Source organism: Leuciscus leuciscus (genome assembly GCF_965113295.1).
Source record: "Leuciscus leuciscus genome assembly, chromosome: 7".
NCBI classification, from domain to species: Eukaryota; Metazoa; Chordata; class Actinopteri; order Cypriniformes; family Leuciscidae; genus Leuciscus; species Leuciscus leuciscus.
The window spans coordinates 7,531,462-7,558,760 of NC_138731.1; the positions used below are offsets into that span (position 1 = coordinate 7,531,462).

The window sequence follows — 27,299 nt, forward strand, 5'->3', positions numbered from 1 at the left end:
CTTTGTTGATGTTGTTATTGTCATGCGTGTTCTGGTTATTTGCGCATGATTAAACATGAGTCTTTATATGGCGATAAAACAAAGCTTTGTTGTGTTGTTTTTTTGAAGTGGGGATTGGGGGTGCGCCAACCCGGTTGGGACATATTAGGGGGTGCGCAGGAAAAAAAGTTTGGGAACCGCTGGTCTAGTGGGATTGCCTTACAAGATATCTGAATGGCGGAAGGCTGGGCCTCCCCGTCTACATTTATAAGGTTTTATAACCTAGAGGTTCCCGCTTTACAGGCTAAGCTGCTTTCGGTCTGATAAATCGGTATTGTCTGCCCCGATGTTTTCGGCCCAGAATATTGAAACAGCTTGAGCAACGCTCGCTGATCGATCATGCAGCTCTATGGGCAGTGTGTAAGACCCATAATATTCACCAGACTGGGCCGAGTTTTCGCCCTGGCTGTGTGTGAAACACTATCTATATAATTGCTCCTTGTAGGATGCTATTTATTATTAGGAATGATGCTATTCTAGCTCCTCTTCCTGGACTCTCTGTGAGTCCCTTATGATCATGTGCTATATGGGCCCCGGGCACCTGCCCTTGGGACTTTGGTACTGGATCTCAGCACGCACAGCGTTTTACACTGTGTTCCCCATAGCGTAAGATATTACGCAGTAGGAGAGAACCTCTCGTAAGAGAACGTACTCGGTTACTAACGTAACCTCGGTTCTCTCTAGAAGAGGGAACGAGTTCTGCGTATCTTGCCGTGCCTGCAACACGCTCTGGCTCGCTCCGGCGATGAAAACCAGCTATACCAGCCTCTCGAGCTATATTTATAGCCCAAGGCCACGCCCGTTTCGGCGGGACGTCACGCAGTGGGCGCGAAGCGCCCTCATTGGAGCTGACGTCACGACGGGGCCTTTCGATAGGCTGCTGCAGTTGCCGCACAGCAGCCAATAGGCGCGCGAGCTGTTTCGCCTATGTCTGCGTGCTGCCGCAACGCGTTTTACATTATTCCAAAATTAAGGATAATTTTTGGCTTCAATATCTCGCGGAAAAGAGATTTCCCCATAGCGTAAGCTATTACGCAGTACTCGTTCCCTCTTCTAGAGAGAACCGAGGTTACGTTAGTAACCGAGTACATTTTTTCAGCTCTCTGGAACAGAAAACTCCTTTCATAAATGTGGTTATTATGTTTTACTCTATTCATCTATCACTCAATAGGCAAAAATACTGAAGAAATCAGGGTCTTTCTTGTTAATGGAGATTCTGCTTTTAAAACTCAAGAATCAATCAAATATTAAAAGTAAATTCAAAATAATACACCAAATGTTTGTCTTTTCGTGAAACAGGCTGAATTGTGACATTTGATACATTTAAAGAAAATGAAAAAAGTGACATTGCTGTGGCCAAACCTGAAAAAATGTCTCTATAACAGCCATGTGTCAGCTTTAAGATACCCTTATATTTATTGCAATGATCTCTGAGTAATATTAAAAATAAAATGTCCTCCACAGACGACAAAAATGCATGGTTTTCTTGATCAAAATAGCCTATTTATTTAACGAAATTACATGCTGAGTCATGAAATGGTATACACAAAACCATTTTGTGATCCAGGCAACCCCTTTCATGGACAATATAAGGGTTGTGCTTTAATGAAATGCAGAATAAATAGTATTGTATTCAATATAATTCCAACATTACATATTCAATGAAGTAACACACTTAAAGGGATACAGTAGTTTACTCAAATCAAAATAGTTTTATCATCCTCATGTCAGTACATCTACCAATATACATTAATTGACTATATGGATTCTTCTATTCTGATGATGATCAGAAAACTGTCTTGGAAATTCATCCAAGTTAACTTAAGTTACTTGCTTCTTAAATACTTACTTCAGTCTTCCTCTGTCCCGTCAAGTTAGTTTCTCCCTCATTTTTTTTCGAGTATTTAAGCCCTGTGTTTAGTCCTGTTCAGTAGTCTGTCGTCGTCGCTTATTTACTGGTTGTTCTGTCCTTGTTTTTGATTCTGATTTTTGATTTCAATAAAGACTGCTGCACTAAGATCCAGTATCATCTCTCCTGCAACTAGCCTGTGACAGATATAAGAGACACTACTTAAAACTGACTCTAGAAATGGCCATTGACTTACATTACATTACATTACAACCTGAAATGCATAGTATACAGTGAATAGATATGCCCTAAAAACATTTAAAAATGAGATTTTAATGCATAATTACATCTATAAAATTAATAATTATAATAAACTATGTGTTATTAAAAATAAGCACTAAGATATATTTTCTTTGTGAAAATATAGGAATTTAAATGATCAAATAACTTAAGAAAAAAGTAAAGAAGTAAAATCTGTGACTCTCTACAGCTCCTCTAAACACAACTACTACTAATGTTTTATTTATTTTTATTTATATTATACAGTAAAGTTATAAAACGAAATAACATGAACCATTTTTGTACTTATAAGATATGCATAAAAGACACCAAAATTAAACAAAAACTAGTACTTTCATCGAAAATTTTTTAGGTTTAGTTTTAGGCTAGGAACTTTATAGTGGCACGCACTGCTTTATGCAGTGAACCCGGAGCGGGTCACTTTCTTCTTTCCAGTAAGTGAGGAGCAGGAAATGTAAAACGGAGTGGAGCTGTCGAGTGATTGCTGAATGCTTTGAATGAGGAGAAGAAATTGTTGTTGAACCAATCCCTTCTGCTAGTGATCCAGTTTGTCATATTAAAAAAAGGGAAAAAAGATAGTTTACACACAAGATGGCAATAAATAGTTATTAATAGCGTTATTAATAATGAAAATATTCAACAGTTGTTAAACAGGTTGCGATAACAAATGTGAGGCTGCTGTACAAAAATGGCCCAAATATCTTAATGGTACCATATCTATTATAGTTGTAATCTGTGATCATAAAATATAAGTGACGTACCATCTACTGACAAAAGAAGTTGAGCTTCTCCTCGCAGTCTCTGTGAGTCCAGACCCTTGTTTGCTTGTCCAGGGCTCCACAACGAAGGTTTCTAGCAGGACACTGGGGCGGTCCCGTCTGAGACCAGGCCGTAAAGTCAAGATCATCTCCACTGACCCAGAGCCACTCTCCTGCTAGAAAGCGCAAACCAGTCCACACATATCCAGTTTCAGCCTGTGGGATTTTCCCTAAAGCAGAATTCTTCCTGTTCACTGAGCTCAGACTCGCCAGATCATTATAATGTTTTCTGCAGTATTCCAGAGCTCCTTCCCAGCTCTCTTCCTGCAGCACCAGAACAATCTCTGATATGTCCTCACAGAAGAATTTGAGTTTAACACTGCAGTTTTCATCATGCAGCTTCTTACTACTGTTGTGTAAAAAAGCACAGTCTTCGTTCACACCTGGCAGATTCAAACTGTCCCAGCTTATTTGTGTTGCATATTCACGTCCGGTCCACTTCCAGTATCCAAAATATTTGTGGAGACCAACCCAGGCATTAGAAGTTTGACCAACTGCATCTTCCAAAAATTGCTGCTCCTCGCTCTCACTGGTGAAGGTGGACATGTCACGAAAGAGACTTCTGCAGTGATATAGTGCAGCTTCCCAATTCTTATCCTCATTCACAAAGAAATGTTGTTTAATGAGCCCGGAGGAGAGTCCGTAGAGCTCCAGGATTAGGAGCACAGTGAGTGTCGTCTTCATCTTCATCCAGTGAAGAGGTTTCGTGATTTGTCAATGATCAGTTGAGGTAGAGGACAGAATTGTGCATGATGACACTGACTCTCTTTTACTTAAACTGACATACAGCCAATGACAAAAGAGTGTGAGGGTGTGACCAATCACAGCACACCTTTACAGTCAGAACAAACAAATCAGCTGCATTTAACCAATCAAATAAACCTCTCCTAGTGAAAAATAAATATACTCAAACGTATTTGAAATACATTTATTTTATGCTAAGTATACTACAAATACATTTACATATTTATGTACTTAATATAAATACCCTGCAATTGTTTGGTATAAATTGGTATACTTAAAGTCTGCTAAATTGGAACAACTAATGCTGTACTTTATACTCTAATAATCAAAAAATTGTGATGAGGTCCAACTAAAGCTATACTTAAGTATATTTGTTTGTGCTAAAGTGGAACTAATGCAAGTATACTTTAGGTACACTTTAAATATCTTGCATTTAAAAAGCATCTTGCCCTTGTGAAAAAGAAGTGTATTGAAAGTGTGCTTTTTGTGTACTTCAAATCTTAAAAGTACACTTTTAAAAAAGTGCACTTGCAGATAATATAATATACCCAGGTGAAAAAAAAGTTCACTAAAATACATTTTATTTAAGTGCACTTAGTACACTTCCATAATGTACTTCCATAATGTACGACACTATGTAACTTTTCAACCTTCATAATATATTTCCAAGATCCATCGACTTACAATAGGTTGAATGACACGTCTGCCATAGCCTGACAGGGTCTGTATCGCTTTTACTGGCACTATGTAACTTCGGTGTTCGGGTAGTAACAAGAGCACAAAAAGAACTACAAAATTCGACTGCTTTACGGCATACGTCACTTCCCCCACCATTTCGTCAAATTTGGACGTGAGAGGCCAACCAGCGTTTGTTTTCGGCTTTCGTGCGTATGTTTTTGTCATGGAGGTTGTTTACACCTGGCCACTTACTGCGTTTTCTCAGATCGGATAGCTATCCGATCGTGAAAAGTCCAGGTTTAAATGCCCTCCGAAACGCATTTGAATCCGATCCCTCAAACCACTTCAGGAGGAGATCTGAGACGCATTCCAGACGAAACTGGACAAGTGTAAATGCATATGGTTTTTGAAACCACATATGTAAATTGTACTCCTCCCAAAAATGCTAAAAATAAAAAAAACGTGTGAGAGCGTTGTATAGGCTATATGTTATATCCAGATATGACGACGCGCTGGAACACGCATCACCGCAGATGAGCAACTGCATCAAGCCAACGTGCAAACTATCGCAAATCAAAGTGAAAGTAAGTCGCAGACGCTTATCACACAATCTTCATCATTAAAAGTAAAGAAACGAAATGATCTTACCAGGGCTGTTACTGCTCTCTCTTATTGCGGTCTTTGATTTTGAAATTTTAGTTGATGATCTATAAAATGCAGCTCATCTGTTGCTTTCGTGACGACGCTGTTGATTGATTCCTGCGATTATCATGAGAACAGCTTTCAATATCTCACATAATTATCATAAATAAGCCTAACGTAGAGGTTGTAAATAGTGTAAACGAGCACAATTTGCAAACTATTATGATAAATTGCAATAATCATGTCTAATGACATCATAACGGCCAATGTTATGAAATAATGCGACGTACATTTAACTTAATTGATGTTATCTGGTATTTTGTAATGTTTACATTCCAATAAAAACAACACAAATTAAATTATACAGTAGGCCTAGACTATAGACTATTTACTTGTGATTTAGCTGCAATCATGAAAAAATGTTATAATATAATTTACGACAGTGCAAGTATTCCACAGCGACTCTAGGGGTCGCTGTTTGACAAAAACACAATTTCTACTTAGTGTGGCTTTAAAGTGCTCTATTTTCGCGCACTTATTTTGTACTTAATATACTAAAAGCTTATTTTTAGTACTTCTTAAGATAAACTTAAGATCATCTTAGTGTACTTAACTGTGCTATTTTGAGACACACTGAAGATGAACTAAAGTGTATTTTTAATATACTATTTCAGCTTTTAAAAAAATTTATTTTGTAGTAAAACTGAAACCATCTTTAATGCATTTAAATACAATAATAAATTATTTAAAATATAATAATAATATACAAATTATACTTATAATATATTAATAGGTTAAAAAAGTGCACTAAAATACATTTTATTAAAGTACACTTCCATAATGTAGCCTACTTAAAGTGCTCCATTTTCGCACACACATTTTGTACTTAATATACTACAAGTTTTTCTTTAGTACTTCTTAAGATTTTAGTGTACTCAACTGTGCTATTTTTAGACACACTGAAGATGAACTAAAATATGCTTTTAACATACTATTTCAGCTTTATTTTATTTTTATTTTGTTACCCCTTTTAGTACAATTGAACCCATCTTTAATGCATTTTTAAATACACTTATAAATTATTTAAAATATTAGAATATATAATATATACAAATCATATTTATAATACAAAAAAACATAAATATGTTAATGGTTCATTTTAAAAGTAGTCAAGTACACTATTACTGTGTTATCAGTAGCATTTTCTGCCTCATTTATGCTAAAATGATGAAAATAATATATTTGAATGTATTACAAATACAGTGGAAAAATTATCATTCAATAAAACAGTAAAAAATATTTGTATAAAACACACACACACTTTGAAAGCTAGTAAACTTTAATGTACTACGCCCAGTGTACATCAGTACAGCAGCATTATGTAAACTTAAAAAAAATACATTAACATAAATATAAATAAACCTAACTACAGTCAATAAAGTGCAGTCATTAATAGCTGCAAACAGTTACAGTACTGTTACAACTCAAACCATCTTCATCCTTCAAGTGAATTGGAGTGATTGGTCTTTGAGTTTTCCTCATTGTTGCATTTCCTTCGAATCAGTGCTCGCACCTCAGACATGTTGGAAATTGTTTGATCACAGTATCTGTGGAAGGGGAAAAAGATGAGTTTATTTTTATATTAAAGCAAAATTAACCTCTCTTAAAAAAGTAACTGTTCCCTTTCAAAAGGGAACTTGCACTGCTTCGATGATGCTATTGGGGAACGATGTTCTCTAGGCGCCTCTTTAATTCTTCTGAGTCGCACTAGTCGTGTCACAGGCTGTCGCCAGTCAAATTCTATTGCCGTGATTGCAGCTTTTCAAACAGCGGTTCACATGGAGGGTGTTCCCCATAGCGTCATCGATGCAGTGTCTCATTCCCTGTTCTCAGGGAACAGAGGTCGTAACCTAGACGTTTTTTATTACAACACAGCATGATGTTTTGAAATGTCCCTATGTTGTACATACAAGGTGAAAAAGATGTACTGTTAAATATATTATAAATGCATTAAAGTTTTGTACTAAAAACATACTTAAGTACATATTTAATACATTTAATAGTAAGTCTTTTCCACCTGGTAAAAATGGAATTCTTTAATATGGCATGTAATGCTTAGTTCATATATTTTAACAGTAGACATTCAATATAAAATGTTAATGTAATTCAGAAAAGGAGTTAATAAAATATCTCTTGAACAACTGTGAAGTCTTCATGGTATGTCACTGTATCACAGCAAAAAAAAGGCAATTTAACTGTTTAACTGAAAAAGTATACCCAGCCAACAAGAATAATAATTATAATGTACAACAAATGCTAATCTTTATTTTTAGCATTAATGTTTTAGTCAGCCCCCTTTGACTTTGAGAGAAAAAAAAAAGAAAAAAAAAGTGATGTACAGAAACACATACACTCTTCACCTCTGTTAAAAAAGATTTAAGGAAATTAGAAGTAGTGCAAAATATTGTAAGCCAGGACAAGTGACTTGCAGCTGTCCCAAAAAACAATTAAATAAATAGATTTTTACATGAATGAACACAAATTAGACTAGGAAACTAGAAAAAAATGTTGGGAACAAAAATGTTGCAAAAAACTAAACAGTGAGCTATTTATTTATGCAAACAGCAACTAAAACTTTCTGATAGCAGTATCTTCATCTCTTCGAGTCTGATTCGACTTCGACTTGAAAAGCTTGGCTCTGATTGGTCAAATTGAATGTAATTGAACTGAAAAAGACGTGCTGTTACACCGAGTCAAAAATTACGACTGGCAAAGTAAATGTAATACAAATCTTACCTAGAAACATAATGAGGTTCCAAATGTCACACGTCATGCAAACTTGAAGATGGGGAAAAAATAAAAACAACACTAACAGTTAATGTTACGTTTTCTATTAACGTTAGATACAATTTTTTTTTTTTTTTTTTTTTAAATCTAAATGCTGGGGGGTCACGTGACGCATCTAATGGAGTAGCAGTGTTGACAACGAGCTCCGGCAAAGCCTTCAAAAATCTCCCTTTCTAGACTCAATATCATCTCTGAAAGTGCAGAACTTGAATTTAGAAGTTACAAGGCATGCCAAAGAAACAATTTGATTCCAGTCACAAACTTCGCAACAGGAAATTATCGAATATCAGTACTCGCTCCTCTCCGAAAATGGCGGATGCCCTACTGAACCCAAGCGACATGGACACACTGGTGAAGAAAATAACATCAGAAGTCCTGGCGGGCATCGATAAGGTTTTGGAGAATAAAATTGATCCAGTGCTAGAGAAATTGTCGGCGGTAGCAACACATGTCGAGCAGGTGGAAAACCGAGTCACTGAAGCTGAAACACGTATATCGGCGGTAGAAGACACGGTCTCAAGAGATAACGCGGATCTGAACGAAATGAAAAAAAAGCTCGACGCGGCACTGGAAAAAATAGACGACCTGGAAAACAGGAGCAGGCGATGCAATATTCGAATAATTGGCCTACCCGAAGGGGAGGAGGGAACTAACCCGGTCTCGTTCCTTAGGACCTGGCTGCCCAATCTGCTTAACACCGAGTTCAAGAATCACCAGGTAAAGATAGAGCGGGCGCATCGTGTCCCTTCACGTCTTCCCACATCAGGAGAACGACCGAGAGCGCTGATGGTAAAACTACATAATTTTCAAGACAAGGCACGCATCTTGCAAGCAGCTAGAGCCGCGAGTCAGCTGGTCTACAAACGCCATAACATATCTATCTTTGAAGACTTCTCCGCGGCCATCGTGAGGAAAAGACAAGCCTTTGGAAATGTGAAGAAACGACTCCGTGAACGAGGAATTCGCTTCGCCATGACATACCCAGCGACTCTTCGAGTACAAAAAATTATTCAAACAACCGGCAGAGGTGGAGTCTTTTCTGGACAGGCTGCCCGATCCAGCAACCTCCACTTCGTCAGGTGCAAACCGCCCTGGAGTGACTGAATGACATGGTAACAGTCTGCACATGTTTTTTTGTGACATATCTCTACTGATGCTTCATTTATATCTTAAGGAGTTCAACGATTTAATTATTGGGTCTCAACAACTAAGCAATGTTAGTGTTCAGAGTCTGAGGGGGTAGACGATTAAAGTGAAAACGCAATAAGTCGAATATAACGATGGTATGACTTAAAGACTGAACCATCATAACGTTAATGTATAGAGGGCTGTTGCCACAGCAGTGTGCCGAGAATCATGTCAAAGCTTTGGGACCTTGCGGTGCTCTTTTTGAAAACCGCGCTTTTCTTGATTATTATTTCGAAGCTTCGGTCATGTAATGTTTCCAATGAGACAGAGTGGCTCTCAAATGTGAAACTGACCAGCGTCAGACTTCCCTTGCATATTCTTAAATATGTTCGTAAGATGTTAATTGTAAATAGTTCTGTTTTTTCTGTTCGACATGCAGGGCAACACATTTTTTTATTTTTTTATTTTTTTATTTTCCTTCTCAATGCTATACTTGACATCACCGTTCATTCATCTTATATGGGAATACCTTTCATGTATATCAGATCTAAACGGACTAATCTTTGGTTATGTCAATGAATAAATCAATACTAAACATATGCAGTTGGAATGTAAAGGGCGTTCAAAATCCAGTAAAAAGGAAGAAGATTCTAAACTATTTAAAAAAAGAACAAGTTCATATTGCATTTCTGCAGGAGACACACCTAACAGACAGTGAACACATTAAATTAAAGAGAGACTGGGTGGGACAAGTATATGGCTCATCATTCACCAGTAAAAGCAGGGGAGTTGTCATACTTGTAAACAAATGTATACCACTATCAGATATTACTACATACTCCGATAAATCTGGACGGTTTATCCTGCTTAAAGCTACACTAGCGGGACAACCCATTACCCTTATGAATGTTTATATCCCCCCTATTCAATCTAATGATTTAATTACACAGGTTTTTTTCTAAGTTCGCTGAATGGCAATGTGAACATAGTATAATCGCTGGGGATTTTAACTGTACACTGCTACCAAAGTTAGATAAATCTTTACCATCTAATGATAGGCCTTCCAATAGAGCAAGAGCTCTGTATGAGACATGTGAAGAAATTGGCCTGGTAGATGTTTGGCGTGCTCTTCATCCGAGAGACAGAGAATACACGTTTTTTTCCGGAGTCCATAAAACTGGAAGCAGAATAGACTATTTTTTTTTCCCCAAAACCTCACTTCAAAATGTAATAGATTGCAATATTGGGAACATTGTAATCTCAGATCACGCTCCTGTGTTTCTTAGGTTAGGCCTATCCAACCAAATATTTTATCCAGTTTCTTGGAAATTTAAACCATGGCTCATTCATGACCCAAATTTTGAATCTTTCCTTAAAGAGCAAGTTAAATTATTTCTTATTGACAATAAAACCCCAGACGTGTCTCCCAATTTGCTTTGGGACACTGCTAAAGCTTACATTAGGGGATTAATTATCTCCTATGTATCCAACCAGAAAAAAAAGCAGCTGGCAGACCAGAGAAAATTAGAAATGACCCTCCATGGCTTACAAATTAAATATAATATGTGCCCCTCAGATATACTCCTGGCGGAGATAGAAACAGTAAAAACCTCTCTCGAAGCAATTCTCACTAATAAAGCTAAAAAATCTGTATTTTTTGCTAGACAGCGGATGTACGAATTCGCTAACAAACCTAACAAATATTTAGCAAACTTATTGCGGAACCGGTCTCAAGCGCATGTCATATCCAGTATCAAAGATAAAGAAGGCAGATGCCATCACGACAACAAAGCAATTAACAAAAATTTTAGGGCATTTTATAAGAGGCTTTACACGTCCCAATCGGGTTTTTCTTCTGGTGATGATATGAATAAATTCCTTGCAAATTCAAATCTACGGGAATTAACTGAGGAGCAAAGACAGATGTTAAACAAACCAATCGAACTCAGTGAAATTTTGAATTGTATTAATAGTCTTCCCAAAGGAAAAGCACCTGGGCCCGATGGGTTTACAGTGGAATTCTTTCAGAAATTTAAAATGGAATTGGCGAGCTTAATGCATGAAATGATACAGTTTTCATTTGATGCTAATAAGCTTCCTTGCTCCATGACAGAAGCCAACATCTGTGTCTTTCTAAAAAAAGGCAAATGCCCTGAAGAGTGCGGATCATATCGTCCAATCTCTTTGCTTAATGTGGATACCAAAATTTTAGCGAAGATATAAGCCATCCGACTTGAATCAATTCTCCCTACAATAATTAATCCGGACCAGACAGGCTTTGTTAAAGGCAGATCTTCAGCTCATAATGTTCGAAGGCTTCTTAATATAATTCAGTACTCAAATCAGCACAAAAATTCTGGGTTGGTCATTTCATTAGATGCTGAGAAGGCATTCGACAGGGTCGAATGGCCATATCTATTCTCAGTGCTCTCTAAACTTAACTTGGGCGATGTATTTATTAAATGGGTAAGGATTTTTTACTCTTCCCCGACTGCGAGAGTTATTACTAATGGTCTTAAATCCCCTGAATTTACGTTAGCGCGTGGTACCAGGCAAGGATGCCCAATGTCGCCGCTGCTGTTTGCGCTGGCCATTGAACCGCTGGCTGCGGCCATTAGAGACGACCCATCCATTGTAGGGCTTAGACTAGAAAAGAAAACGTATAAAATTTCACTTTATGCCGACGACATCTTAATTTACCTCAATTCTCCACAACAATCAATTCCATATCTGATTGATAAGATTTCCAATTTTGGCTCCTTCTCGGGGTATAAAATAAATCTTTTAAAATCAGAAGCAATGCCATTAAGTAAATCACATTCCTACGACCCCACAATTTCTCACCCATTTAAATGGTCTCCGACGGGCTTTGTCTATTTGGGCATAAAGATCACGCCAAACCTGGAAAGTTTGTATAAAAGCAATTTTGCCCCCATCTTTAAGAATATTAGATCAGATCTAGATAGATGGTGTAATCTTCCCTTATCCCTATTAGGCCGTGTTCACCTTGTTAAAATGAATATTCTACCTCGCCTTCTATACCCATTTCAAATGCTACCAGTTCTCATTCCTAACAAAGCACTAAAACAGGTACGTGGCTTCATTATTTCCTTTATTTGGCGGAAAAAAAGACCAAGACTGAGATATAACTTCTTAACACTACCGAGCAGATGTGGAGGCCTAGCGGCCCCGGACATTAAACTATATCAGCTCTCTGCCCATCTTCGTTTTATACTGGAATGGCACTTAAATGATCCAAACTCAACTTGGATTAGCGCAGAAGCCATAACTCTCGGGCCAGTTCCTCTACGGAACTTACTATATCTTTCGCCGTAAAATAGAAGGGTTTGACTCCCACCTTTCACTTCTCACACCCTTACATAACAACCCAGATTTCCCCCCGGGGATGAATGACGGCTAATACATTTGAGAGACAAAGGAATACATGTCATCGGAGATTTGATGGAGAATAAACAGTTAATGACCTTTGAACAGTTCATTGCAAAATATGATCTCAATAAGAAGTTTTTCTTGACATACCAGCAGATACGCAGCTTCATCTCAGAGTCTATTCAGGTGGCATCAGCGTATCCCCAGTGGAGGAACAATTAAATAAACTTACTTCATCTCGATCTGCATCCAAAATCTTCCATAGTATTTTGATAAAGGCAAATACATATAGCTCAGACAAAACTAGGGTGCTGTGGGAAAAGGATTTTGGAGAAGAAATTCAGATAACTGATTGGGAAACCATTTGTGAGATGCCTTCCTATCTTGCCAATAACTCCGCCTGGGAAATGCAGTTTAAAATTGTTCATCGTCTGCATGTGACTCCTGCCCAAAGACATAAAGTAAACGGGCACATAAAGTGCCCGCAAATGCATACTTCTATGCTGGATAACAGACCAAGTCCCGTCAATAGCACATTGGATTAACACAATCAAAGGTCTTATTCCATTTGAAGCTTTTTCAACAGCATTAAAAGACAAACCTTTTAAATTCTATAAAGTATGGGACCCCTTCTTTACCTATCTTGGGGCTGGAGAGAGACACCTATTAACGCTGGGTCTACAGAACCTGGCGTGGAAGGACTGAATAACAATCCAACGGTGATGTAAATTTATTTATTTTTTATTGTATAATATATATTTTTATTTATTTATTTATTTTTACGTTTTTTTATTTATATTTTTTTATTATTATTATTGTTATTATTTTTATTTATTTAGGTTTTTCTTTTTCTCGTATGTATTTGGTAATAATGTATGTTTTGTATATTTTGTACCTGGGCAATTTGTATTAGCTCGGATGTGTCAACAATGTTTAAACCCTGCAATTGTCAAAAAGCTCCAATAAAAAAATAAAAAATCTAAATGCTGTCATGATCACTCAACCTTAAGTAGTTGCAAAACATTTAAGAATTCCGTTAATCTTCGAAAGAAAAACTGAGATATCGTAGGCTAATGAAACCTGAGAGATTTAACTTATATCCCTCTGATGAACGATTCACCAAAACTGTTCACGTTTGAAAAAGTTAATCGCAAAAAACATGACCTAATCCATGAATCGCGTGGTTTCCTCCAAGTCCTCTAAAGAAACACGATCGCTCCAGTTTAAATTTAGATTTCTAAATTATTAGAAATCTAATCACATTCAAGGAACCCACAGCAAGCTCTGAGTGAGGTGTGAGCTCATTATTATCACAAGAACCAATCACAGCCGTTCAACGGCTCTGGAACCAATCAGGATTAGTCACGTGTGTTATTCGTATTTTACAAATTTAAACAAGTACAACATTTAAACGTCTTTGGAAAATGTATCTATGATGCATTTAATATAATATGATGTTGAAATCCTTGTGGGAATTAGAGTAGAAAAAACATATCATGTAATGGACAACAGCCTAGCCCTTTACAAGTATAGCCTACAAACAAGTACAAGTGAACAACATACATTTTAAGTGCTTATTGCAATGCTTAATAATAGTTGACAAATGTTTATAATACATTAGAAGTTGGTACATTATACAAAAATCTAAAATATTAAAATCATAAATATTACAAATATATTGCACAAGGCCTAAGTGTTTAAAGTACTTTAAACACACTAAAAGCTCAATGTTCTTACACAAGTTACACAAATGTACTTTAAGTAAGAGCAACATAAGTATGTTTTCTTTAAATACACTAAAACTTCACACAAATGGTATGATTGTGTTTAGCATATTTCTTAAAAATGTAACTAAGCATATATTTATTACCAATGTACTTCTAGTGCATTTGTTAGAAATATATTAAAATTATGCCTGTGTTTAGCATATTTATTTAAAGTATAATTAAGCATATATTTACTACCAATGTACTTGTAGTGCATTTGTTAGAAATATATTAAAATTATACTTGATTGTTTAGCATATTTATTTAAAGTATAATTAAGCATATATTTATTACCAATGTACTTCTAGTATACTTTTTAGAAATATATTAAAATGCAATTCAATGTACTTTTAATGCACTTCAAATAAGCATGTTGGTAATACAAATGTATTATAAACATACTATTTGTATTTCAAGTATATTTTTAATACATTTAATACGTATTTTTCACCTGGGAGTATTTTGATACAAAATAGATAGGATGCACCATATATACACTAGGAAAGTTGTTTTCTTAAAGCGTTCACTAAACTCTCAAAAGGTTTAGACACATGCGATCATATGGACATTATGCTAATTACTTGCAAGAACAGGAAAACAGATATTGCCCAAGACAATATCTGACTGGGAGAAACAGTCATGGAGATGGAACCAGGTCGACATGGTTAAAACCCAATGCTTTTGCTTTGGTGTGTGCTTGTTTCTTCAATCGTCCTGCTTGCACGTTTACATGCTCAATGACCACTAAGAGCTCATTCCAAAACTCATCAACTCTTCAGTTTGAACCTTTGTTGAACCCCGCCAAAGAAAAACCTCTCAAAGTCCTTGCTTCCAGCAGTTCCTCGGGATGCACAGCAACACGTAACCCAGGAACCGGCACACAAGGCTCCACCTTGCAAAGTCAACCATCCATTTACCACCAAGTGTTTTCCCTAAGGATGGAAATGTGTAACTCCAGTTGTTTGTGTTTTGTTGCTATTGTCGAAACTGCAGTAAACAAATTCAATAGTGCCTGTTGAAACAAAAACATAAGTCACCTTACAGTGCACCAGGATAGAAAAGGAGTCCCTCACTTTCTTCCTAAAGGCCTTGTTGTAGCTAAATTGATTAGCAGTGCGTGTTCCAGTCTTAAATCTACTTAAATCTAAATCTTAAATCTAACTAATGCTCGCCTGTTTGTATCGACTGACTTGATGAAGTTAAGATACCACACCCGTGTAACACGGCGTGTCTCAGAGTCTGAATCCTTTATTTTATCCTTTATTTCCAATAAATTACAATAAATTTAGCCATTTATTTGTTTTAAAGAGATGAAGACGATTAAAAAAGAAATGTTTTCTTTTTTTTCTTCTTTTTTTCTTTTTCAATAATTTTGATTTTCATCATTGTTTTCCTCTTTTGCTCCTCCACTTTCCCTTCTCCTATCTTTACATGGAGTAGCACATAGCAAATTTAAATACACAGTTGCAATCAAAATTATTCAACCCCCTTGACCTGCAAGATATTTAGAAAATATTTAGAAGAAAAAAAGAAAATAATTATGAAAATTATTCAACAAAGGCATCAGAAAACTATTTAAAAGTTTATTAATACACATTTGAGTGATTCTGAGAATGTAAAGTTGATGAAAAAGTGCCACAGTTCTTCTGGATTTAGTCTGTGTCAGTTGTTTCTGTTTCTTCATGTAATCACAGACAGACTCGATGATGCTGAGATCAGATCATACTGGCTGTTCTCACTCCTTGTGCATACAAAAATCTCACTGGATTATTATAATTAATTACTTATAATAAGACGCACACTGTAAAAAATCCAACTTACGTTTTGTTTGACAAATTCTGTTTGTAAAGTTTATTCAACTATTTAATATGATAAAAGTTGAGATAACTCAAACAAGTGGATAAAAGAAAATTTTAGACTGATTAGTGTGACCAAATTAATATTTAGAGTTGGGAGAACTAACAACTTTAAGCTTGTTAATAGGATAGACCACACAAGATGATGAGCATGCGCAGTTCGATCACTGTTTTTTTTTTTTACACGGCTGCTGCGCCATTACCAGGATTTCTCCCGCAGCGCGTCGTCTTCGAGTTGACTCAGTCAACGCCCTTTTTTCCCGAGAGTGTGGTCATTTTGGTAAGTTTTGTTATATTAAGTTTAATTTACGATAGATTTAGTTTTTTGTTTGTTGATGAAATGTGCTTCTGTGTAAATGTTTAGGCGGCTGCAAGTTGGTCAGTTCCATTTCTCCTGCTTCGTCTTTGAGTTGCCTCAGGTAGTGATGGCCAAATGAAGCGTTTCGAAGCATTATTGCTTTCTGATACAATTGTGTCGAAAATGGTTCATTACTCGAAGCTTCATTCATATAGAAATTGCAGCACCATCTCCTGGTGAAGTAAATGTAATGCAACAAAGCTGACAACCATAAAATACAAGTAGGCTTATATGTTAACGCCCCGTTTATTACGTGTTTACCGAGGCGATCAAAGCTGAAACAGTGTTAGTGCTGTGAAACTAATTTACATTTACATTTACATTTAGTCATTTAGCAGACGCCTTTATCCAAGGCGACTTACAAATTAGGACTAAATTCAGCGAGTCATCATAAAGAGGCAAGAGCAACAACAACGCAGGAAGTGCTCAAAATACGAAGTTCAGGTATTATTCAGAGTAGCATAAGCCTGATAAGTGGTGTTTCGATGTGTGGTGTTTTTTGTCTTTTTTTATTCTTTTTTTTTTCTTTTTTTTTTTTTTTTTTTTCTATAAGGTTAAGTGCTCACGGAAGAGATTGGTTTTCAGCTGTTTTTTGAATGTTGTCAGGGATTCTGCATTCCGGATGAGGGTGGGGAGAGCGTTCCACCAGCATGGAACTGTGAATGAGAATGTTCTGGAAAGTGATTTTGTGGCTTTCTGTGAGGTGTCTGGTAGGGATGTAGACTCGTAGGAGTGAGTGAAAGTAGGAGGGAGCTGAGCCTGTGATAGTTCTGTAAGCAAGCGTCAGTGCCTTGAACTTGATGCGAGCAGCTAGAGGTAGCCAGTGCAGAGAGATGAACAGAGGAGTGACGTGGGCCCTCTTGGGCTCGTTGAAGACAAGACGAGCTGCAGCATTCTGGATCATCTGTAGGGGTTTGGTCGCACATGCTGGGAGTCCAGCCAGAAGGGCATTGCAGTAGTCAAGCCTAGAGATGACCAGGGCCTGGACGATAAGTTGTGTTGCATGCTCAGTTAGGAAAGGCCTGATCTTCCTGATGTTGTGCAGTGCAAACCTGCATGATCGAGCTGTCTTTGAAATGTGATCTGTGAAGGTCAGCTGGTCATCAAACGTTACTCCAAGATTTCTGACCGATCTTGATGGGGTGATTAATGATGACTCTAGCTGGATGGTGAAGTCGTGCTGTAGAGATGGATTGGCAGGGAGGACGAGAAGCTCAGTCTTTGCCAGGTTGAGCTGCAGGTGATGTTCCTTCATCCATGTGGAGATGTCCGCCAGACAGCTTGAGACCCGTGCAGCTACTGTGGGATCATCTGGTTGAAAGGAGAGGAAGAGCTGTGTGTCATCAGCATAGCAGTGGTAGGAAAAACCGTGTGCCTGTATGATGTGTCCCAGTGATGTGGTGTAGATGGAGAAGAGGAGGGGACCAAGAACTGAACCCTGGGGAACCCCTGTGGTCAGCTGATGTGCTCTGGATACCTCACCTCTCCATGCGACCTTGAAGGACCTACCTGTGAGATAGGACTCAAACCAGTGGAGTGAAGTTTCTGTGATGCCCAGTGATGAGAGGGTGGACAGAAGGATCTGATGATTCACCGTGTCGAAGGCAGCAGACAGATCCAGGAGAATGAGGACTGAAGATTTGGAAGCAGCTTTTGCGATCCGTAGGGCTTCTGTGACTGACAGTAATGCAGTCTCAGTTGAATGTCCTTTCTTGAAGCCAGATTGGTTGACATCCAGCTGGTTGTTTAGAGACAAGAAGGATGTTAGTTGGTTGAAGACAGCTCTTTCAAGTGTCTTCGCAATGAATGGTAGGAGAGAGATAGGTCTGTAATTCTCTACAAATGATGTGTTTAGCGTTGGTTTTTTGAGCAATGGAGTAACCCGAGCCTGCTTGAATGCTGTAGGGAAGGTGCCAGTGTGGAGGGATGAGTTGATGATGTGTGTGAGTGATGGTAGAAGTGTGGGAGAGATGGCTTGTAGAAGGTGTGAGGGGATGGGGTCAAGCGGGCAGGTGGTAGGGTGACTGGAGAGGAGAAGTGTAGATACTTCTTCCTCGGTTAGCGAAGAAAAGGAGGACAGAGGGGTATTGGCTGTGGAAGGGGTCGGTCTGGGTTCCTGTGTGTGTGGAGCTGAGAACTGACTGCTGATAGCTGTTGTTTTGTTGGTGAAGAAGGTCGCAAAATCGTCAGCAGTTAAGGAGGAGGCGGGAGGTGGTGGAGGTGGACAGAGGAGAGAGTTGAATGTCTTGAAGAGTAATCGTGTGTTGGAGGAGCTGTTGATCTTGTTGTGGAAGTATGAAGATTTTGCAGCATGAACATCAACAGAAAAGGAGGAGAGGAGAGATTGATACATACTCAGGTCAGATGTGTCTTTTGATTTGTGCCATTTCCTCTCCGCTGCCCTGAGTTCGGTCCGGTGTTCCCGAAGAACCTCAGATAACCAGGGGTTAGAGGGAGTAGCGCGTGCTGGCCTGGAGGAGAGAGGGCAGATAATGTCTAGAGAAGAGATTAGAGTGGAGCATAAGGTGTCCGTTGCGGTATTCACATCCAGAGATGAGAATTGTGAGGGTGGGGGAAGAGAGGATGACACGGCAGAGGAGAGATGGGAGGGGGAAAGTGAGCGCAGGTTTCGTCTGAAAGTGACTGGTGGTGGGGGTGGTGGTGCAGGGGTAGAGAGTTGTAGACTGAAAGTAATGAGGAAATGATCTGAAACGTGGAGAGGTGTCACCAGGATGTTTTCTGTGGTGCAGTTGCGTGTGTAAACCAGGTCCAGTTGGTTGCCTGATTTGTGAGTAGCTGTGGTGATGAGTCGTTTGAGATCGAAAGAGGCTAGGAGAGAGGTGAAGTCTGTTGCATGTGGCTTTTCGAGATGAATGTTGAAGTCACCGAAGCCTAGAAGTGGGGTGCCGTCCTCAGGGAAAGTGGACAGCAGCACATCCAGCTCATCTACAAAGTTACCCAGCTGACCTGGGGGGCGATAAATGACTACAATATGGATTTTAATGGGAGTTGTAAGTGTAATAGCATGATATTCAAATGAGTTGTTGTTGCATAGAGAAGAGAGCGTGGAGTATTTGGAATTGTTAGAAACGAGAAGCCCTGTACCCCCACCTCTCCCAGACTGGCGAGGGGAGTGGGAGAAGGAGAAATTGCTAGAGAGAGCAGCAGGGGTTGCTGAGTCTTCTGGACGAATCCAGGTCTCAGTCAGCCCCAAGATACTAAGAGTAGAATGAGATGCAAAGGCTGGAATGAAGTCAGCTTTATTGACTGCTGACTGACAATTCCATAGACCCACGGAAAGAGAGAGAGGAGTATGTGAGGATGTGAGGATGGGACGCAGATTGGCAGTATTGCGCTGCCTATTGCGCGTGATGAAAGGACGGTGCCGAGAGATAACAGGAATGTATTGAAAGCACATGTTGATTGAGGTGAACAATAAGGTAAGTAGAGGGAAGAGAAAGGGAAGAGGAGATACTTAAGTGCCTTTCAGGTGTCCTTGCTCGGTGGAGTCGCGCAGGTAGAGTCGCTGGTCTTTTCCCGAGTCGGTCTTCACACGAGGAGGCTGAACACGAGAGCTGAACGCTTCCGCTGACGCTTCCGCGACAGCGCGCAAATTACACAGATATACGGATAATGCTTTCACCGCTTGAGTGAGTACAGCTGTTTCGGTCGGGCAATTAAGTGTAAATAACGCGAAAATGTGGCAATTCCAAACTGCTAGGAGCAAAGGCTTAAGTGCAAATGTAACAATAATTTTAATTTTCACTCGCGGCTGTTGTTAATTGTGCCAACGCGTCTCTCTAAAATACAGAATTATGTGAAGTTAAAAATACAAAATAACAAGAGGATCGAAGATAGGCTTACCTTGACTAAAATACAACAAAGAAATAACAGGGTGAACAGAGTATTCTGGCAAAAACACTTGCGCGTTCTTGCTCTGCCTCTAGTATGCTTGTCGCTGGTCCTGCTGGAATGATCTGAAATGTCTCTATTTAAAGCTATTCTTACAGATGCTGTTTCGGTCGGGCAATTAAGTGTAAATAACGCGAAAATGTGGCAATTCCAAACTGCTAGGAGCAAAGGATTAAGTGCAAATGTAACAATAATTTTAATTTTCACTCGCGGCTGTTGTTAATTGTGCCAACGCGTCTCTCTAAAATACAGAATTATGTGAAGTTAAAAATACAAAATAACAAGAGGATCGAAGATAGGCTTACCTTGACTAAAATACAACAAAGAAATAACAGGGTGAACAGAGTATTCTGGCAAAAACACTTGCGCGTTCTTGCTCTGCCTCTAGTATGCTTGTCGCTGGTCCTGCTGGAATGATCTGAAATGTCTCTATTTAAAGCTATTCTTACAGATGCTGTTTCGGTCGGGCAATTAAGTGTAAATAACGCGAAAATGTGGCAATTCCAAACTGCTAGGAGCAAAGGATTAAGTGCAAATGTAACAATAATTTTAATTTTCACTCGCGGCTGTTGTTAATTGTGCCAACGCGTCTCTCTAAAATACAGAATTATGTGAAGTTAAAAATACAAAATAACAAGAGGATCGAAGATAGGCTTACCTTGACTAAAATACAACAAAGAAATAACAGGGTGAACAGAGTATTCTGGCAAAAACACTTGCGCGTTCTTGCTCTGCCTCTAGTATGCTTGTCGCTGGTCCTGCGACAATTGTCGCTAATTTATGTTGGTGAATTTTACAGATACTGATGAATTTCATGTGTTCACCTTGATAATAAAACATTAAGCATGATGTGTGTGTGTAATTATTTCTTTAGACAAGGACAGAAGATCAGACCAGCTTAAAAAAAGTTGGAAACCATCACAGAAATACTAATGGTTTCTATTAAAATACCAATAGGAACCATTGGCTTTTACCATTTAAACCACTACAGAATTCTTTTTTGTAGTGTGTTTGGGACATATTCCATTAGGATTTAATGCCCCCACCAATAGAACCCAAAACATATCAGTAGAGACCCACAGAGACCACTATAATTCCCATTACAACCAGTAAAATTCTCATGAAAACCATTAAATCCAATAGAATTTCGGTAATGGTTTCTATAGTTTTTTTTTTTTTTTTGCAGGGCAGCATCATGTGTGAAAGCTTTATCTTGTTTAGCTGTGGGAAGCAGAACTCTATAACTTGTTAACTGGTGGGACTGATATTTTTGTATGTTGAAAAGGATGTGCTTGTGTAACTGGTTGTACTTGTATAATGTAGCAGAGGGTTTTTGAAGTTTCTGTCTTTGATGCATATTTTTATGCAACAATGTTCATATGTTCTCTAATTAATAATAAAAAAATGTGGCAGAGGGTGTGCTTTGGTTACATGCAGAAGGCTTAGACAAAGGGTTCATTAAATGGTATGGTTTTTATTCAGAAATATTATTTTCTTTGTCTTTGGTGAAAGGTGATATCTTTTTTTATTTTTTTTATTTCACCAGCTTTTGAGACACCGACTACTGCAACCCACAGTGTTGCCATGGTTTGGCTTCACTTTTATAAGAAATATAGCCGCCAGGTTTCAAACCTGTCAACACTGGATTGGGCTGTCAAAGGTGGTTCACTACTGGAGTGAACCAGTGTGTTTGCTTCAGAAGTCATTTTCACGTGACTAGTGACGTAATGATACAAGCTCCGAAGCAGTGGTTCATTGCAAGGACCGTTCGAGTTTGAAGCAAGCTTCGGAGCGTCGGTGTCAGACGTAACATCACTAGCCTCAGGTGGCGCACATTTTTTCAACCGTGTGGTCACTTCGGTAAGTTTTGTTATTTATTTTAATTTATGATAGATTTTGTATGATATTTGCTTACAATATGCATTCATTTTCTACAATTGTGTAGGTGGCTCTGAGTTTTGGACAACATAATTCATGTTCTGGGGGTGCTTTGATTTAATAAATTAATAAATAAACAAAGCTCATGTGTTTTCGACCAAAACCCCTTTTTGTTTGAACATTTTACTTCCCCTATTTTTGGACATATTATGTTAATTAACGCCTCTCCAAGGCCTGACGTTACTCCCACTGTCTGTCGTTGTCTCCTACCGTCACAATATAAAAACATATACCTTAGCGTTACATTTTAATGACTAAAAGAGGTTACACACATGGAAGTATATGATTTTTTTATATATATAAAGCTTTGTCTATGTAGACATGCATATTCTTAATATATTACTTCTGACTCCCCTCTTTTGTGTTTCTGTAGGACACCGATCCTGATGAGTGATGAAACCTGCACCAAAGTTGGTGTCCTCACTGTTGTGGAAGCAGTGGCGGTTCTAGGATTTTTCTGTAACGGGCCATTAAGGGGCCACATGTTACATTCAGGGGCCAAATACAGGGTACATTCAAGCACACAAAATAATTTATTCAGTACGGTGCAAATACATTTCGGCAGTCTTTCCTTTTTCAAACGCTCTAATAAAAAATTATGAGCCAGTAAAGTTCTTAATGATTTTTTTTTCATTTATTTATACTGTGCATAAAGGACACAATGCATAATTTTTTGGGGGTGGAATTGCATCTGTGATCATTGTGAAGAATTCTCCGGTTGCTCTTCTCGTCGGCGATTGATGGGTGGGAATCTCTAGGCACCTCACGATTCGATTCGATTACGATTCAGAGGGTAACGATATTTTTTTTTTACTACTTGGTACTTTTAAAGCAAAGTATTTATGATGACCCATAATGAACTTACTTCCAATACTTCCTATATTAATTTTATTAATAAAACAAATGGAAGTGATTTGGCAAGTCAACAGTAAGGTTATATTTGCCAGCATTTGTCCCAACATTACAAAGAACCAACAGGAAAATAAATGTGCCTGTACTAGCAGCATACTTGTAGTAAATTAATTCAAACTTCAGCGTATTCTGAATCTCTAGCATTTAATAATAGACTTCTAACCAACATCCTCTTGTTATTTCCAATGAGCAATATAATCCTTCAGACAAAAAAAACAAAAACATGTTGCTGTAGCAAATTCACAAACAGTTTTCGTTCAAAAATATAGAATGATGTACCAGCAGCTCTCATACAAACATAATGCTTGTGGACTTACGCATATTCTGAATAATTAATAACATACAAAGCCGCTCTTATTCACAACTAAATAATAAAGAGTTATGACTTGAAAGTTTGCTGTATACCACAATCAAAAACAGCTTATACAAAAAAAGTGAATGAACATCTGCAGAGAGCACAGTCAAATGTAACTTTTTGTGACTGGCATTGCACTGATACACACTGTGCCTGTGGAGGGCAGTACAGAAACCTATGTATAACAGGTCTGTTTACAGCATATTGATGTGAAAACTAAACAATACAGAAAGCAGCTCTCATACAAAAAATACTAAATAGGTAACAATGAAATTGGCAGTTTTCCATACGTTAGCTTTTGACGAAGAGGGTGCCGTTCGAATTTGGCTCTCAGCCATCATGCGTCTGTTATGTGCGCGACTCTGTTATGTGCACGCCACAGACTGTCCGCGCACTGCACGTCCGCTTTAGAGTTCCGCCTTTTGCATTAATATTACGGTATTAAGGAAAAAACATTTTTTTGACATTTGTGAATCGATTCAGAATCGTCCACATCCGCATCGCGATGCATCTAAGAATCGATTTTCCCCCCACCCCTAGGAACGGGGGCCAAACAGGGGCCAATCAGATTTCAGCAGGGGCCAGGGCCCCTGTGGCCATGCCTCTAGAACCGCCCCTGTGTGGAAGAGATATTTATATTATATTTAATATATATATATATATATATATATATGTATATATATATAAAAATATTTTTTTTACTTTTGCTGCTTAAAGCTGACAAGTGTATTTATTTATTTTTTTAACAATTATTTAGACTTGAACTTGATGATGGAACAGTAGAAACACAACCCACCACCCCTCGTTTTCACTGCTGGAAACAGCTGGAAGACCAGTAGATGATGGAACAGTAGAAACACAACCCATCACCTCTCGTTTTCACTGCTGGAAACGGCTGGAAGCCCAGTAGATGATGGAACAGTAGAAACACAACCCACCACCTCTCGTTTTCACTGCTGGAAACAGCTGGAAGACCAGTAGATGATGGAACAGTAGAAACACAACCCATCACCTCTCGTTTTCACTGCTGGAAACGGCTGGAAGCCCAGTAGATGATGGAACAGTAGAAACACAACCCACCACCTCTCGTTTTCACTGCTGGAAACAGCTGGAAGCCCAGTAGATGCAGCGCGTTGTTCGGAATAGCTTCGCTCAGCCATAAACAAAGCATCAAACTTCATCATTCCTCTGGGAGAATATAGAGCTGCAATTGAGTCTGCCAGATCTCTTTATTTTTCTCAGATTATAGATAACAATCAAAGTAATCCTTGGCATCTCTTTCATACTATAAACAGACTTCTTAAAGTTAATGTTGCCACATCTCTGCCTGTATCAAGGCAGCTGTGTAATGATTTTCTTCATTTCTTTAGTTCAACACTTGCTTACTTGATCCCCACCCTACAAGCTTGTTTAAATCTTGCTTTTACTCATTGCCCCCTGCTGTTCTTAGCATTGTTAATGATTCTTTGTGTACTGGTGTTGTGCCAGCAGCACTGAAAACTGCTGCTGTTACACCTGTTACAAAAAAGCATAATACAGATTTGGATAACTTAAATAATTATCACACTATAACAAATCTTCCTTTTCTTGCAAAAATTCTTGAACGTTGTGGCTTTGCAACTACACAGTCATCTTACAGTAAATCATCTTTTTGAGCCCCTTCAGTCTGGTTTTCGAAAATTTCATAGTACTGAGACAGCCTTGGTCAAGGTCACCAATGATCTGGTAATAGCTTCAGATTCAATCACAACCTTTTCTTCAACCGTCTGGAAACTATCTTTGGTGTTTCTGAGACTGTTTTAACCTGGTTTAAATCTTATCTTTCTGAATGTCAACAGTTTGTCTGCATGAGTCTGAGATCGGCTCTGTCTGTATGGGTGCTCCTCAAGGTTCAATTTTAGGCCCCTTACTTTTTAGCATTTACATATTTCCACTCGGACTGCTTCCAAGATCACTTGGGCTTAATTATCACTTTTATGCAGATGTCACTCAGATTTATATTCACTCTAAGCCTGGTCAAAATTTGGATGTTCCTTTTTTAATACATTGTATTTCTGAGATAAAAATATGGATGTCCCAAAAATGTTTGTGTCTTAATAGTGATAAGACTGAGGTCTTCTTGCTCATTGGCTCCTCTCATCAGCTTCGTAAAGCTGGCTCACTAATTTTAAACATAGATTGCTCTGTTTTGGAGTCACAAGCTAAATAAAAAAAAATAGGAGTTATATTTGATTCAAGTTTGACTTTCGACTCTCATGTGCAGTACACTGTTAAGAATTCCTTTTTTCATTTCAGAAATATTGCTAGACTCCGCTCTCTGTTATCCCTCTCTGTGACTGAAAGGCTTATTAATACCTTTGTTTTTTCATTGACTATTGCAATGCACTTCTTGCTGGGGTTCCTAAAAACATGCTTAACAAACTGCAATATGTGCAAAACTCAGCTGCAAGGATCCTGACTGGAATCAGGAGAAATGAGCATATTACACCAATCCTAAAGTCTTTGCACTGGCTCCCCGTCAGGTTCCGAGTTGATTTTAAAATTCTTATGCTCACATATAAGGCACTGCATGGCCTATTCCCTCATTATCTGTCTGCACTTTTAACTTTATACACTCCCAAACATCATTTACGCTCCTCACATGCTGGTCTATTGGCAGTCCCACAGACATGGTTGTGTTCTGTAGGGGACAGGGCTTTTTCATCCTACGCTCCTAGGCTTTGGAATGCACTCCCTCCTCATATTAGAGATGCACAGAATCTAAATATTTTTAAATCTGATTTAAAAACTCATTTTTTTAGGTTGGCTTTTCCTTGCTTGTCTTGACTTTTATACTCTAGTCTGTTGTTTTTAATTTTTAATTTTAAAATTCTGTGTGTTGCATTTTTATTTGCTTGTTCTATCATGTTAAGTGCATTGAGAAGCTGCTTTAAAGCTATATAAAAAATAAAGTTATTATTATTATTATTATTAGAGGCATAATTCTGCCATCTGCTGGTTAGAAGAAAATATGTAGGAATTACAGTTTTAGAAACAAAGTGTTCTGACCATATATATATCCAGCAGAGGGCCACAAATATCCATTATTATCCTGAATGTGGTCAACTGCTCCTTTCACAACTGTTTATATATATTGTGAATATGTATATTTAAACATTATAAAATACAATAAAATCAGTATTTTTGTAAAAAGGTTAGAATTTGTTGTTGTTGTTTAGAAGTGTTTGTTTTTGCAATAATGGCATATAATTTTGCAAAAACATAACTAAAATGCAGCAAAAAAATAAGTCTGATTGTGTTTTAAAAAAAATCACTAACGTTAGAACAAGAAATTAATTTAAAAATGTGAATAAAACTATTAGCAGTTAGCAGGAATGAACAGGTGTGTCTGTGTGTCTGTGTCAGAGAGAGAGAGAGAGAGAGAGAGAGGATTTATTCCACATTGCATTTGTGCTCTAGTACCTGACCTTCCTTTATGTGTGGAAAACTTTAAGATTTATGCCACTCAAAAAACTCAACTAGCCACTTGCTTGATTTGCTAAATAAAAATATGTCTGATTAATAAGAATATAACGAGTTTACTTGTGTTAAATGATTCATTCTTGTTAGTTGGGACTAAATTAAGAAATAATTGAATGAATTAGATCAGCACTTGTTGATTCAATGAGATTGAGGCGCTTCATATCAACAATTCTCTCTGGTGAGTCACACTGCGCATGCTCAAATGTACTGTGGAGAAGGCTGAAATTCCTGACGTTTTGTGAGCG

At 38.1% G+C, this 27,299-nt stretch overlaps 2 protein-coding genes across 2 annotated transcripts in view; both read right to left on the reverse strand.

The window, feature by feature from the left end:
• LOC309503475 (uncharacterized protein) overlaps window positions 1-27,299 on the reverse strand; it is a gene marked incomplete at its 5' end in the record, with an annotated part of 333,921 nt that overhangs the window by 16,390 nt on the left and 290,232 nt on the right. The gene's annotated exons all lie outside the window — the stretch shown is intronic.
• LOC309502596 (uncharacterized protein) lies at window positions 11,581-20,238 on the reverse strand (the record flags this gene model as incomplete). The annotated part of the gene is made up of 3 exons (XM_082174997.1): window positions 17,925-20,238; window positions 17,062-17,726; window positions 11,581-11,691 (listed from the first exon to the last, which is right to left on the reverse strand). Exons 1-3 carry the CDS (start codon window positions 19,831-19,833, stop codon window positions 11,581-11,583), a joined length of 2,685 nt encoding a protein of 894 aa, XP_082031123.1. The 5' UTR covers window positions 19,834-20,238.